The sequence below is a fragment of the Panulirus ornatus genome, chromosome 47 (genome assembly GCF_036320965.1).
Source record: "Panulirus ornatus isolate Po-2019 chromosome 47, ASM3632096v1, whole genome shotgun sequence".
NCBI lineage: Eukaryota > Metazoa > Arthropoda > Malacostraca > Decapoda > Palinuridae > Panulirus > Panulirus ornatus.
In genome coordinates, this window is record NC_092270.1 from 7,022,919 (window position 1) to 7,039,803 (window position 16,885).

At 39.2% G+C, this 16,885-nt stretch overlaps 1 protein-coding gene across 2 annotated transcripts in view; it reads left to right on the forward strand.

The window, feature by feature from the left end:
• The first annotated feature begins 2,247 nt into the window (after positions 1-2,247).
• Positions 2,248-16,885, forward strand: part of Rok (Rho kinase) — a 98,899-nt gene continuing 84,261 nt past the window's right edge. The window contains exons 1-3 of one of the 2 annotated variants that reach the window (XM_071689599.1): positions 2,248-2,392; positions 7,491-7,576; positions 9,643-9,743. In XM_071689599.1, the coding sequence (XP_071545700.1) occupies position 7,576; positions 9,643-9,743 (102 nt within the window). In that variant the 5' untranslated portion in view covers positions 2,248-2,392; positions 7,491-7,575. The remainder of the gene's footprint in view (positions 2,393-7,490; positions 7,577-9,642; positions 9,744-16,885) is intronic. The other variant, XM_071689598.1, reaches the window with a different exon arrangement.

The following is a 16,885-nucleotide window of genomic DNA, read 5'->3' on the forward strand; positions in this document are numbered from 1 at the left end:
AAATCCACACACACACAGACACACACACACATGTACGTACATACCCCATTGAACAATATACGCCACACATGAATAAATGAAAAAGATAGCACACAGACACAGCAGTGTACATAAAGAATGTTCAACGAATAGCGAACATAAATCAGACGTGTACGTATATAACATAGCTGCACTTGCTATTACGCACACACACAAACACACACGGATTTCCTGTGACCCTCTTTGGCCCGCCATATTCATGAATACTTGTACAATAACAAGATACATTAGAAAGCATAACACTCAATTAAACACAACATGACTTGTGGTCACATGCAATAATCTCTTCAAATGTCGTCCTTATCCTCAGGGCAGAGCTGTTCGACCCTTGATTACGGGTCAGGTCTACGACCAGTCTATCACGCCCAGCGGTTGTAGGGTCGTGCTCAGAGGACGTGGTCTCGGTTCGTACCTTTGTGCTTGAAAGTTTCACGTTGAAAATTTGTCCGACAGTACCAGTTACCCTTCCATCTATGACATTATAACGTAGGCATTACTGAACAGTCTGAGACTCGCAACGCCGTACCCACAGTGACCCATGACGGGTAAGATGGGAACGAAATCAAATACAGATGTATCACTTGATTCCATCGTGCCCTGGACACATTTCTTAAAAGTTCGCCCACCCTTTAGGTTGCGTGGCAGCAGGACAGTGTGATAAAGTATCTCATGTGTCAGTCATATAAGGTTGGTGAGCAGCAGCATGCCCTTCGCAAAGGTCACCTTATCGTCGTATAAGTATAGACACTGCGGAAGGCATCTTGGCTGTCCAGTTTCTTGTTGGAGTTGACGTGGGTTGATTCAGTACTGCAACTGACTCTACAAATCTTAGTCCCTATCCTGGTATGTTAGTTATAGCACTGTATTCACTGGTTATTTACACACACACACACACACACACACACACACACGTGTATATGAGTGGATGGGGCATTCTTCGTCTGTTTCCTGGCGCTACCTCGCTGACATGGGAAACGGTGATTATGTATAATATGATATATAATATAATATATTGAGTGCCCGGTAAGTTGTGTGAGGAGTGGGGAATGAGGTTGAAGGCACGTACAGAGCATCAGACTGGGAAGGATCTTATTTTTAGATTTGTCTCGCAAGGATAGTAAATTTCTTACCTTTGAAATCCCAGAATGAAAGAATTGTAGGAATGTTAATGGTTACAGCTTTTCTTCCATACGAGAAAGTCGACAAATCTATAGATGAAAGTGGCGCAGTGAAACTAGATTCGTAGGGTGAAACATGATGGGGAGAGTATTATGGTGTGGAACTTGATGGAGTAAAAGATCATGGAGTGGAGTATCATGAGATGGACTTATGGTGAGTGAAGTGGAAAACGTAATAAGGTAGAGCTTGTTGGGTGGAGTATCGTTAGGTGGAGCATGATGGGGGTAGAGGATGTCTTATGAAGTTGAAAGCATAAGTTTTGCTTCTCAGTGCTGAGAGGGACGGCTTAGGTAACAATACTAAGTTTTGGAAGTGCGAGTTCATTTTTTTTTTTTTTACTCAGTCCCCATATCTTTATTAAGTCATTGAATAAAAGAGAGAAAAAATGTATAAGTACAATTTCATGGACCTCCTCGGTATAACAGTCAGCGTTGTTGACCATGAAGCATTCATGGGCCGTCCGGGATCAGTCCTACAGAGGTGCCAATCGTAGTCGCTACAGTCGGTCTGCTGCTCGATAAATTGGTTACCTGATTCAGACTAGGGTATATATATATATATATATATATATATATATATATATATATATATATATATATATATATATATATATATATATATATAACGTTAATGAGATATTCTTTGTTAATGTATTCATATGCAATAGGGTTGCAGGAGCATTGTGTCTATAAGGTGCATAACTGCACAATCACGTCACTTATCAGCTATACGGCCAGAAGTTGAAATATAACATATATAAGGATTATGGTAATAGGTAAGAAGGCTTTGCTGTAAAAAAAAAAATATATGAATGTAGCCCATTCGTTTTCGTCATGCAGCTCATGTATTATTGCAATCAATTCATAAGAGCCTAAAGTACTCACAGCATCCACTGGTATAGATGTATATAAAAGGGAAGGGTTTTGTGTGTGTGTGTGTGTGTGTGTGTGTGTGTGTGTGTGTGTGTGTGAATTTTGAAGTTGGCGGGCAGGTATAAAGGCTCGAGGCGACGAGGTGCATTGTGGGTTTAGTTGGTTAATCGGCCATATTTATGTGTGACCGTGGCTAAGGATGGCTTCGTATTTATTATTTTTTACCGCTCTAAAGCCTCTTTGTTGATATCAAGCCACGCACACACCAGGAGCTATAGATGATGTGACAGGAAATGTGACAAGTAAGTGGTAACAACGAAGAAATAAGGGTGATAACACCCGTCAGGAGAGCTGGGCTCGCCCCAAACACAAACATCTCAACTTTGTCGGTCATTCGGATTTGCAGGGTTTTATTTTCACGTTCACTGGGCGGACCGACCCTGACACTTGTACATAATTTCTAGGCTGTGTGTTAAGGGTGCGAGATAGGATGGAGGAGGTGTTCTAGGCTCAGGTATGATTGTTTGCAAGTGTTTGGGAGAATTTGACAGGTGTGAGAGGGCCTTGGAGGGGAGGGAGGGGGCCAGGTTGAACTATCTTATGACTAATCGTTGTATTCAAGTTACGGATCCTGAAGGATGATTGGAAAGCTTCACATGAGTGTAGGATGGATAAGGGAATAGCGCGAGTCCTGGTGGGTATGTGTGAGACTTCTCGCTCGCATTGAGAGAGGATGGTTGAGTGTGGCTGGGTCGAGTACGTTGATATGGGTAGTGGGTGGATGGCTCACTGCCCACACATTTCTCACTCTCTGTCTCACCTGTTCTTACAGACAGAACAAATTAGTACATGAGATTATTACACTAATAAAGAGTACTCTAATGCTACTCATAGGTATAATGACCTGGCATTTGAGTTGATCCTTTAAGGGTCAAGTCCAAGGTCTTAACTTCCTACTCAAGTGTCATCCCGTCTCACTCAAAACGTTATAAGGTCATTGTATAGTGATGGGAAGACCGGCCTGGCTGAAGTTCTTGTAAAAATGGTGGTTATGATTAAAGCTTTGTTAAGGCTCATATTAGTTCCTTGATGGGTATGATAAAATAGGCAAGTTTTTTTAAAACTGAGAGGAATTAGTGTTTAGAGTGACATAACTGTGAATAGATTTCAAAGGTAGCTGCCACAAATGCTCTAGAGTATCAGATCTTAATTCTTTCCACAGATTCATCAGAATTGATTTTTTTTGCATGATTCCAGTGCTTTTAGAGATCCATATATTTATTGTATATGCTTAGGATTAATAGAAGCATGAATACTCAATGTTTATTGTATAATGTATGAAATATTGCACCAATATGGCACCCCAGGACAATAACTGCATTTCTCAGTTACCTTACGATAATCTCGCTGGAATACGTAACCTTGGAAAGTAATTATTGTCTTAAGTTATTTTGCCATGGTATTTGATTTTTTCTGGTTTAGAGGGCAGTTCATGTGGTCCTGGAAATCAGAATTGATTTTAGTAATTTTTTTACACTATAGGAAGTAGAATGATGGAGATGGTTACCAGTATGAAGCTCGAGAGAAAATAGGGGAGTTATTACATTAAAAGATTATTGTGTAGATTAGCTCCACATTGCTGTTAGATTTGAATATTTGGGTACTTTCTTCTTCAGGGCTAGTGTAGTGTGGAGAGAATATAATAACTTGAACATAATTTGGAGCGTTATGTATCGTTAAATAACATTGAATAGGGTGATAAAGGTAATGCAAACCAAGGAAAATGTTGGATAGACTACTGTATCAGTTGGCAGTGCACTTGTAAAACATCAACAGAATCTTTTGACACCTCACCCAGTAGCAGAAATGGTATTAGAAATTTAACAGTATTTTTGTCAGCTGCTGAGGATTGTATAGTTGCTTGTATTGTCATCTCTATGTTGAATTTTAGTCCCATGTTTGTGGTGGTTTTTCTAAACCACGATTTATGTCAAAACATACTCACATGTATCATGATAATAGGTTGCTTTCCATCCAAATTGCCCAAGTTGTGTTCATATGAGCTGATAGAACAAAGTTTGAGATTAGAAAAGAAAAGACTCATAGCCAAAGAGAAAATGATTGTTTTGCCTTAGTGCAATCTCTGGGTTTGTATCCATGAACACTGAAATTGTAAAGTGTAAAGCCATGTCACATACAATGAAAAAACATCATACAAGAGTAATGAAATAGCCAAGAAACATGATGCAGGCAATAGCTAACCCTTGGAGAAATAAACTTAGGAAGGAGTGCATTGCTAAGATAGCTGCGAGCCCCATACGGTTTGGTGTTGTCTTCCCAGTGTCACAGTGTAATGTTGTTTTAATGCTCTTGCCTCATGCTATATAAGCACAAACTCCACCTTGTTCAGCATGCTTCTGAAGATGTTTATGTAGTTTCATTACGACATTTGTTGCTTTATTATGACCTTGTGTATTAATAGTTCATCATTACTGATCTTGGACCATCATTATTACCATAGTAAACTTTGGTTAGATTATGATGAGACAATGGTAGATACTTTGCTTGATTATTCATAGACATGTGCAACAAAAGGTTCAGATAAGGTCAACAAAGAATTGAAACGACAGATGTCACCCCAGCTGTCTTGGACTGCTGTTATTTACTAATATGATTTGTTGTGTGATGATGAATTCAACATAGATAGTCAGTACACTGTATCTTTCATGGAATCAGTCATTAATTGCTTATGCCTCTTCTGGATTGGATACTGTTACAAAAATGAGGGAAAAGACATAGCTGTAATTCAGAACATTGCCCATAGGATAATCTCGAATGTTCCCAGGTTGTGTTGAGATTAGGGATTATAGTCAGGAAAGATATGTTATTTAGTGTAAAGATATAAAGCAGAGATAAGAGTTATGATGATGCTGCTTGTAAATGATTAATACTGTAGGGGCATCAATAGTTTTGATGCAAGGGATTTGTTATTATTGATGGATTATTTTATGCAAGAGTGGGTAGTGGTGCAGTTGAGTGCATAATTAAGGAGCATATGGTACTAGGTGTTATAGATAAGAATGGTGAACAGCTTGTGGAGTTGTATGCTGAAAAGTATTTGTGATTTGGAAAACCTGGTTTAAAAAGAGAGAGAGATGTATTTGTACATGGGAGAATAGAAAAATGGTAAGGAGACATTATTGGATTATGTATTAATTGTTGGGAGTGTAAAGGAGATAGACTTGGATGTTAATATGCTAAGTGGGGCAGCTGGATTGATAACTGATCATTAATAGATGAAAGCGAAGGTGTAGGTTTGTAGAGGTTTCAGGAAAAGAGAAGATTATTTGGATGGGAAAATGGTTGTTAAAATGAGGGAGCTTGGAAAAGAGGTTTGTGAGAAGAGATATCAGGAGGGATTTATTGTAGATTGGCAAAAGTATAGATTTAATGAAACTAGGGGAGTGGGTGAGGAATTGGAGGTATTTATGGAAGCACTACATTCATGTGAGAGAAAAGTGTGTGCCATGCCAAAGATGAGAGGTGGACAGGTGAGAAATGGGAGTGAGTGGTGGGATGAAGAAGTTAATTTGCTAGTATAAAGGAAAGGGGAGATGTATGAGTATTATTTGCAGTGAAGAAGTTCAAGTGATTAGATGTAAAAGACAAAGTGACAGGAGGTCAAGAGGAAGGTTCAGGGGCTGAAGAAGAGGGCAAATGAGAGTTGGGGTGAGCAAACCTAAGGGAGGATAAGAAAATGAAGGTTAATAATGTGATGAATACAAGATGCCAAAATGGAGCTTTAGAGAAGAGGGCAAATGGGGAATTGGTAACAGGCAAACATGAGGTGAAGAGTGAATGTTTTGAAAGGATGTTAAGTGAGTGCATAGGATGGCAGGTGTGGGATGTTTTGAATGTGGGTTTATGGTTCATGAGAGTCATGGAGTGTGGTTTGGTGAAATGAGAATAGGTGGTGGAAGCCTTGCATAAGACTGAATGTGGCACAGCAGCTGGAGTGTTTGGGATTATGGTTTAACTTCTGGAGAAAAGGGATGATTGTTTTGTTTATTGGTTGGTTGGTGCAGCACCACATCACCCCTTTCCACAACGTGGCAGCAAAGCAATCTCAAAAGGTACTTCAATTGATAGTGAAGTTTAAATCTTTAAAGAGTCCAAAGAGGCAGACTGGGTGAATTTATGGAAATGAATAATCTCCTTAACCCAGGACATCATTGTTTCGTGGAGGGAAGATCTTGCCTCTCACAGGTGCTTGTCCACTACCTACTTACGAGTACCTTTGATGAGATCAAGTCACAATAGCAAGGCAAGCATGAAGAACAGAAAGAATGTTTATGTGATGCACTCAGGCTTTGCAAAAACATTTGATAATTGTGAAAGATAGGAATAACTAGTACTCAGACTGCAAAAACATTTGATAATTGTGAAAAATGGGAATAACTAGTAAAATTGGGAGATGGATATACAAGTTTTATACATACAAATCACAATATGTAGTACTAAACCAGGCCATTTCCAGTACCTCAACCTCCATAGTAAAAAGCTTAGTTCCCCAAGGAACTTGCAGTCATCCTGGTTAGATACAGACAATGTCATAAACCCGTTTGATGATGTGAAAGACCTTAGAGGAATGGGTAATAATTAAGCCTTCCATGAACACAACAAAACAATAGTTTTCTCCACCAAAAGGATGGAGAGATGGGTCCTATGAACTTTCAAGACAAGGGAAGAAAAGCTAATACATAGTATTGATACATTTTAGAGTGCCACATTGCAAGGCAGACTTAGAAAGTGTTCAGAAACTTCTATAGCCATTATTAACTTTGTAAAGAAACCACAGGGAATGGCTGCAATCCCTGGGGATTTTTTTTACAGGAGCAAAGACAAGAGAGATGTACCATCATCAATATTTGGAAAATGTAGATGGCATGGTCTCCAGCTTACTCTCGAAAATAACATTTAGCTGGTACAGTAGGCAAGGACAACAGTAAAACACTACCTCAGAAATCCAATTTTGTGAAGAACAAAGAAGGGAAAACCATAACTATTAGGGCCCCTGAGAATTTTCAACACAACCTGCAGTCATCACAAACACCATGGAATATGTGCAGTGAAGTTTAAGAGGACCATAGACAAATATTTGCAGGAAGTACCAGAGCAGCCAGGTTTTGGGGGCTACATGGGCCTGTGGGCTGTGCCTTCCAACAGCTTGGTCAGCTAATGACCAAGATCAGTAGCCTGGACACAGCTTGGACTAGGGGAGAGCACCCCTGAAAACTATTTCAGGTAGACTTCAGATGTGTATGTGCTCTGAATGTGTTTGTATGTATATTTGTATAGTCTGTTGAAAGCAAGAGACATCTCACCTATTGATGTTTTCAGGCAAGGACTGCGTCTGCGTCTGCGCTGACCAGGTCAAGAAACAAGTGCCACACAGGCCATCACCCACTGTCTCCAGAAAATATGCAGTAAGTTTATTTCTAAGGTACAGAAGGGAAATTCCATCCTTCTAGCAGCCAATTTTACGAAAGTTTAACACCTTTACATGCCCATCTGTGGTTTTAGGAACTCATCTTTGCTTTCACAGATTCTGAGACCAAGCGTCCTACTTTGTTCATAAGTCAAGTTGTTTGTGGTCAAACCCTGCGTACCCATGTTTCCAGTATAGTCAGGCTGATCATATTTACTCAGTAAGCATTTCTCATGTATTCTTAGATTTTTTTCCTCTATATCATTGATATCATAAATAGATATTTGAAGGGATTTAAAAAAAATCTAGAGGCTTTAGAAGTTGACACATTTTCCTTTCGTATCCATATTGAAAGATACTTTTTTCTGAACACTCATTAGTGGTCCATCAGAAAACATTTTCGATAATTTCCTGCCCCATGTCATTTGCTTTCACATTTGACATAATACTTATTATGGTGTATGTTGTGGTTTGTTAATGCATCCTTGCCCCCTTTAAGATTGAGAAACAGCAGAGTTGCAAGAATGCTATGTTGGAGAATAGATGTTTAAACCTTAGAGGTACTGGATTTTACTTTGGTAGCGGCCATGTTTAGTATTCTGATGGCACATTTTTATGTGCTCACTCAGCAATTGATATAACTAAAAGTGCAACAAAATATCTGTTCATTACTATCATTTCTATTTATAGTGCCAAGATTTTATCATATGAACTAAGAGGTTGTGATAGGTAGCTATATGTCTCAGCACAGTTTAAAAGACTTGGTCATAAGCTTCTGTGCACTGTATTTTGTGGTGTTGGGTTCTTGAAAATTAGTCTTTTTACTTTTTAAAACTCTTTAGCCAATTCGCTGCAGGTGGGGTGTTTACACCCCAGTAATTTTTTTTTTTTTTTTTTTTTTGTTTGCTGTTGCTAAGGCTTATTTACGCCTCTAGTTTTTTGAGCAGCAGGGTTAGGTACATAGTCATTAATGTGCTACAGCCTAATTTTTTTTCATGCATTGGTCAGCATGTTTGGAGATAACAAGGAAACCTGTACAAAATCTGTGCCACCCGGTTACGAAATGATTTTTGAAGTTCTGCTCTTACAAGATAATAGATGATACTGGTAAAAACCCTTAGTAATCATATTTGTTTGTGAAAAAATAATCCAAATACTGCACATTTCACAATGTGTGCCTGAAAATATATTCCTATGAGTCCACAGGGAAAATGAAACACGACAAGTTCCAAGTGCACTTTCATGTGATAATTGCATCATCAGGAGAGACACGAGAGAGATATAACAGTTAGTTGATATACAACAGACATAACTAGGACGCCATTTGGTAAGCATTTGATTATCCAACTTGGACGATCACATTTCGAGATCCAATCAGTCATTCAGAATGGAACTCAGACTTATGTCGGGGAGGGGTTGTACTGATTATTGATGGGTATGTTTTATCGTATAACTGGTAATATAATGAATGTGAATCGCTAATGATTTTTTCAAAGCTGCCAATTCATTGACCACCCAGACCAAGCAGACTAACTTGAAATAAAGGTGTGAAACTTGATGCGTAAGTTTATGTCTATAGGAATTACTTGCCCTACATGAATATTCAGTTAGAGGAGTTAAGGGTTATTACTAATGGCATGCCAAAATTATAGGAATCTCAGTGGTAAATATTAATTATAAAGTTACAGTGGAAGAATGAAAATATTGGAGAAATTTTAGACAATAATGTGTAGGTAAAAGGTTGGCAAAATTTTGTTGGAAGCAAAATGTATAATTCTGTGTAAATAGTTATAAGATTTTAGATGTCTTTTTTAGGCTAAAAATGACAGATTAACCAATAGGTTCAAGCACTTTACAAACTCTCAAAAACCAATCAGTGGAGCTTTAAAACATCGTACTTTTATATTACTCGATTTGTCATAAGAAATGATTATATAACTGCAAAATTGTTACTTGTAGGCTCTATAAAGTTCGTGACTTTGGGTTCTAGGATTTGCTTTTGAATACCTGTTTGGTGTTTCCTCATTGATTATATTCATATAGCTTTTTTATTTTGTCCTACAGTGATGGAGTCAATTACGGACAATGACCGACTACAGCGGCTCCGTGAACTGGAAGGTCAACTGCGGGACCCTCGGGGCATCCTCAATGTTGACTCACTCTTGGTAGGTAGAGGATCAAAGCCAGCTTTGTTCATTGAGTTTTGTGGAGGAGAGGATAATATCATATTTCACGAGTTCACTGATTGCTGTTTTTTCCAGAGAAGAATTTGACAATGGTATATTACTGTTTTACAAGTGAATGTGCTTAGATAAGAGGCCTTTGTGCTGAGATACCTTTAGAGATGGAGTACAGAGTGATATAGGGTGAGAGTAAATGAAACAAGGGGAGTGGGAGAGAAGATATGTAGGGAAGCAGTGCTTACATGTGTGGATGAAGTGCATGCTCTTGTGGAAGATGAGTGTATGTAGAAGGGTTAGTGATGCATTGATGAGGGTAGATTACATGTGAAAAAGAGACATATATGGTTGGCATTAGGTAAGAAGGATTGGGAGATGTACAAGAGAAAAATGAGGCAAATGAATGAGAAGTTAAATTTCAAATACCTTCAGGAAGAATGAATGTTTTAGAAACAGGTGAATAGGGTAAGGGAGACAAATGGGACAAGCTGACAGGCAATGAGGGAAGGAGATTAGGAGGTCATAACAGGCAGAGATAAGGTGAAAAAGAGATGAAGGAGTATTTTGGAATGTTGAATGTGTTGGATAATGGGATGGCAGATGTGATGTGTTCGGAATGAAGTGGCATGCAGAGTGAAAGAGTCCTGGCAGGTGGTTTTGTGAAAAGAGAGAAGTGAAAATCTTCTGTAGAATGAAGTTTGGTTGGAATTGACAATGTTGATGATTAATTAGTTGGGCTATTCAACATTTGTATGGCCCAAGTTACGCTGCCTATGTAATGTCAGAATCGAAGTATAGTGGCCTTATGTAAAGGCAAGGGGGACAAAAAGAATGTTTAGATTAAAGAGATATCAGCCTGTGGAGCATACCTGGTAAGATGTATAGGAGAATTATGATTAAGAGAGTGATTGATTGCAAAGGGCATTAGATTGAGGAGGAACTGTGTGGCTTCAGAAGAGACATAGGATGTTTGGATCAGGTGTTTACTTTGAAGAATGAAGGTGAGAAATAGAGAAAGATAAGATGAATTATGTGTGATATATATTGAACTGTAGAAAACATAGGCTATGGTTTTGGTGCATTACACATGATAGCTACAGAATGGATGTGATTGGTGAGCCCTTTTCTTCATCTGTTCCTGGTGCTACCTGGCTAACGTGTGAAAAGGCAAAGAAGGTGGAAAAAGTATGGATTAGGGAAAACCTCTGAAAGGGTTGAGAGAGAGGCCAGGTAAAAGATGCTGTTATTATATGGGGTAAATGAAAAGTTACTAAATGCAGTGGAATTTTTATCAGGAGAGTGAGGGGTGTATGCAAGTAGGAAGAGAGGAGGGTGAGTGGCTGTTGGTGAAGGTGGATGTTTGTCAAGGGTGTGTGATGTGTTGGTTTACATTTGTATATAGAAAGAATAATGAGGGAGTGAATGCTAGCTGAGAGCAAAGAACTTAGGAAGGCTTGGGAGGCAAAACAGTTGCTTTTTGCACATGGTACTGTTTTGGTGACCAACTCCAGAAAGACTAAAAGCTAGCAGTAAGTGTGAATTTAGAAAGTTGAGAGTGAATGTGAACAAAAGTTAATGAATTGCAGCTGGGAGATGAGATGGGATAATATGAAAGTACGTTTGAAGGGATGGACCCAGAGGAGGTTTAGTGCTTTAGGTCCTTGGGAGTGGACTTTGCATTGGTTGAAACCATGGAGGCTGAAGTGAGTCATAGGATGGGAGAGGGGACAAATATCCTAAGTGAATTGACATGTGTATAGAAGGAGAGGGCACTGCTTATCAGAGCAAAAATGAGCATATTTGAAGGTATAGTAGCTCCAGCAGTTTTGAATATAGTGCTGAGTGGATAGGGATGAATATGTTTGAAATGCTTGTGAGGACAGTATTTTGTTTGAGACAAGTTTATGTAAGGAAGGATAATGAAATAGAGACTTGTGTCAGTTCTTGCTGTTTGATTGAATGACCTGATCAGTGTGTGCTGAAGTGGCCAAGGTATGTGGAGAGGACAAGCAAAGAAATCATGACTAAGATGACGTATGTGTCAGGTTGGGGGAGAAAGGGTGAGTGCCTATTTATGATTACTTATGACAAGATATTTCCCTGATTGTCTCTCGTTTTCTTACCACTTATTTGTTGTATAATGGTATTTTTTGGTGACAGTTCTGTTGGTGTATTTGTCACTTTATGGTTCATCTGGTATTGTCTTCAGCTGTAAGTCTTATCTTCTTTTTAATGTTTCTGTAGTCACTCCATATGTTGAGTATGTATTTTGCTTTAGGAACAGATGAAGACACTATTTTGAATATGTGTTCCCAATTCCATGCTGGACGTTTTTGTACTTTTGTTATTATTTTTTTATTTTGCTTTGTCGCTGTCTCCCGCGTTAGCGAAGTAGCACAAGGAAACAGACGAAAGAATGGCCCAACCCACCCACATACACATGTATATACATACATGTCCACATACGCAATTATACATACCTATACATCTCAACGTATACATATAGATACGCACACAGACATATACATATATACACATGTACATAATTCATAGTCTGCCTTTATTCATTCCCATCACCACCTCGCCACACATGAAATAACAACCCCCTCCCCCCTTATGTGTGCGAGGTAGTGCTAGGAAAGGACAACAAAGCCCCCATTCGTTCACACTCAATCTCTGGCTGTCATGTAATAATGCACCAAAGCCACAGCTCCCTTTCCACATCCAGGCCCCACACAACTTTCCATGGTTTACCCAAGATGCTTCACATGCCCTAGTTCAATCCATTGACAGCACGTCAACCCCGGTATACCACATCGTTCCAATTCACTCTATTCCTTGCACGCCTTTCACCCTCCTGCATGTTCAGGCCCCAGTCACTCAAAATCTTTTTCACACCATCTTTCCACACCCAATTTGGTCTCCCACTTCTCCTCGTTCCCTCCACCTCTGACACATATATCCTCTTGGTCAATCTTTCCTCACTCATTCTCTCCATGTGACCAAACCATTTCAGAACACCCTCTTCTGCTCTCTCAACCACACTCTTTTTATTACCACACCTCTCTCTTACCCTATTATTACTTACTCGATCAAACCACCTCACATCACATATTGTCCTCAAACATCTCATTTCCAGCACATCTACCCTCCTCCGCACAACTCTATCCATAGCCCACGCCTCATGACCATATAACATTGTTGGAACCACTATTCCTTCAAACATACCCATTTTTGCTTTCCGAGATAATGTTCTCGACTTCCACACATTCTTCAACGCTCCCAGAATTTTCGCCCCCTCCCCCACCCTATGATTCACTTCTGCTTTCATGGTTCTACCCGCTGCCAAATCCACTCCCAGATATCTGAAACACTTTACTTCCTCCAGTTTTTCTCCATTCAAACTTACCTCCCATTTGACTTGACCCTCAACCCTACTGTACCTAATAACCTTGCTCTTATTCACGTTTACTCTCAACTTTCTTCTTTCACACACTTTACCATACTCAGTCCCCAGCTTCTGCAGTATCTCACGTGAATCAGCCACTAGCGCTGTATCATCAGCGAACAACAACTGACTCACTTCCCAAGCTCTCTCATCCGCAACACACTGCATACTTGCCCCTCTTTCTAAAACTCTTGCATTCACCTCCCTAACAACCCCATCCACAAACAAATTAAATAACCATGGAGACATCACACACCTCTTGTCGCAAACCTACTTTCACTGAGAACCAATCACTTTCCTCTCTTCCTACACGTACACATGCATTACATCCTCGATAAAAACTTTTCACTGCTTCTAACAACTTGCCTCCCACACCATATATTCTTTATACCTTCCACAGAGCATCTCTATCAACTCTTATCATATGCCTTATCCAGATTCATAAATGCCACATACAAATCCATTTGTTTTTCTAAGTAATTCTCACATACATCCTTCAAAGCAAACACCTGATCCCCACATCCTCTACCACTTCTGAAACCACACTGCTCTTCCCCAATCTGATGCTCTGTACATGCCTTCACCCTCTCAATCAATACCCTCCCATACAGTTTACCAGGAATACTCAACAAACTTATACCTTTGTAATTTGAGGACTCACTCTTATCCCCTTTTCCTTTGTACAATGGCACTGTGGAAGCATTCCGCCAATCCTCAGGCACCTCACCATGAATCATACATACATTAAATAACCTTACCAACCAGTCAACAATACAGTCACCCCCTTTTTTAATAAATTCCACTGCAATACCACCCAAACCCGCTGCCTTGCCGGCTTTCATCCTCTGCAAAGCTTTTACTACCTCTTCTCTGTTTACCAAATCATTTTCCCTAACCCTCTCACTTTGCACATCACCTTGACCAAAACACCCCATATCTGCCACTCTATCATCAAACACATTCAACAAACCTTTTGTACTTTTGTCTGGAAATATTTGTTTATTTCCAGGGGTTGCACGCTACTTATCTTTCCTCCCTTACCATAGATTTGCAGCACCCTCTGCAAAGCATCTCTCAAATCTATCGTACCCTTATTTCACATCCATAAATGTCACAAACATATCATTCTGTTTCTTTATTTCCCTCATGTCTTTCTCTAACACTTGTGAAACTACATTATTCCTCCCCACTCTGATGTTCTGTGCATGCCATTATCCTTTCAATCACTGCTCTTCCATAGAGCTTGCTAGATATGCTTAATAGTCATTCAACAGTCATACACCTTAGTAATTTGAACATTCACTGTTGTCTTTTATAGTAACACTGTAAAGGCATTCTGCCAATCCTCAAGCAGTGTATGTTTGGCTCATCATGAGCCAAACTTTCATCGAAAATTCTAACTGCCCAGGTGACTGCACTGTCACCCCATTTCTTCAGAAGTTCAGCTAATTCCCATCCACACCTCATCTTTTGCAAGTTTCACCACTTTTTTTTTTCTTCAGCAAACCACTTACCATGACACTTTTGCTTCTCATACCTCCAGTCATCTTACTTATTCAACCACTGTTCAAAATATTCACTCCTCTTTACCTCATCTAATCATGTTACTACTTTCTCCTTTGCTCTCTTCACTAATGCCTGTATTTATTCTCTTGTTATCAGCTGCTCAACTCCTTCTAAAATATTTTCTTTTCCTCCAAAAGTTTGGCTCTTTTAACCCCATCTCTATTTGCCATCATTTTTCAGGGTCTACATCTTTTTTCTTGTTCTCATGCCCCTTGTTTTGTACATCTAATCTTTAACACGCCTTCCCAGCAAGTAACACCAATACACCTCCCTTTTCTGTTTCACTAAAAATTGAACTATCTCATTCCACCATACACACTACCCTGTGTTGCATGCCCATATCCCAACCTTCATGTGCCAAACACTTCTCTTTGACACTTAAGCATTGCTCCCCTAAGCACCTCCATAAGTCACCCACTCCTGTAGTTTAGTTCACTCAAGCATCTTGCCATCCTTTCACTGTCTCTACTGGAATGTCCTAACACAAGCCTCTTTTTCAAGCTCAAACATTTTCACCTCTCCCCTCCCACCCATTTTTTTTCACTTGTTTGTTATTTCCTGGAAGAGACTAGGGAAAGGGTGCATTTGCTGACATCTATTCTCTAGCTCTCATAAGGCTAGGAAAAGGGTGCATTTGCTGACATCCATTCTCTAGCTCATATGCAATGTACTCCTGTTTATTATTTTTCATACATGATTGCCATCTCTGAACTTTCACCATAACCTCCTTTAAGACTCAATTTGACATCTCACTACCAACACCTCTCTCTTTTGCAAGGCTATCAGTTATTACTTAATTCCATAATGCCCTCTTAACTTCTACCTCACTCACCCTCTCACACTCTTATGTCCTTTTTCAATCAGATATTCACAATCACTGGTCCATTGTCAGCACACGACTATGCAAGCTGTTATCCACTTTCAATCTCTTTGGATCTTCCATACCCATCAGTTTATCTTCAACTGTTGCATCACCCACTCTTCCACTTGAATTACCAATCACTGGTATTCAGACCCTTGCATCAGAATTGCTGACACATTCACTCAGTTTCTCCCACAACTCCTGCTCCTTCACTTTTCTCATTGCCAGGTTTATAAATGCCAAAAACCACTTTTATTTTTACATTCTTGGTCCTTCCATATCTTAAGCATAAGAGTTCACTCAGAATATCGAGATTTCTCTTCAAAAACCTAGACTTCATGGCAACTTAATCCAAGTATTCAAGATTCTGAACAAGTTCGATAAAGCAAGTCACGAACATCATTTCGAAATACAAGAAAATATGGTTGCCAGGACATATGGAATAAGACTTAAAGCTAAAAGAAGTACGGACGTGGGAAAAAGCTTCTTTTCCTATAGGTGTGTTGAACACTGGAATAAGTTGCTGTCAGACATGGTGAATGCCAAGACTATGAATACCTTCAAAAGTCATTTAGACAAATGTTTTATGAATTCAAGTGTACTATGAGAAAAATGCCATAAATAAACTGTATAAATGACATTGGTAACAGGGACAGTAAAAGGCTAATGTGCAGCAGCTGGTAGTTGGTGATAGCTTAAAAAACTGCAAAGTGGAATAACATTTTCTTGTCAAGTTAAACTTTTTTTTTACAGAACCCAGTTGTGAGCCAATCAGGCCTCCTGTTGTCTGTCTTTCTCATGTAAACCCATTTAAACAACAGCTTATTTCTTCTTTCTACTAATGGAGGTTACATCACATTTAGACTTCTCAGCCTTGGGCTTCACAGAGGATGAATACTCCTTGCTTGGATCTTAACCTTGTTCTCTACCTTTAAGAGATGAAATACAAGAAGAGGAGGGTTTTTGGTCTCAGCTTCCACCCCATTTAGTTACCTTCTATGACATGTAGGGAATACAAGGATAGTATTCTTTTTCCTTATCCTCATGGATTATGTTTCCATATAGCACATTTTGTGATTATCACTTTTCTTTATCTGCAAGCATTAATGGCATTTGATACAAAATGTTTTATCATAATACAACCTTTGTGGATGCAGTAATGGATTATTAGAGATTCAGTCACCACAGTACTATTACTTGATTTATCTGCTGATGAATTTAGTGTAACATATACCAGATTCACATATAGCA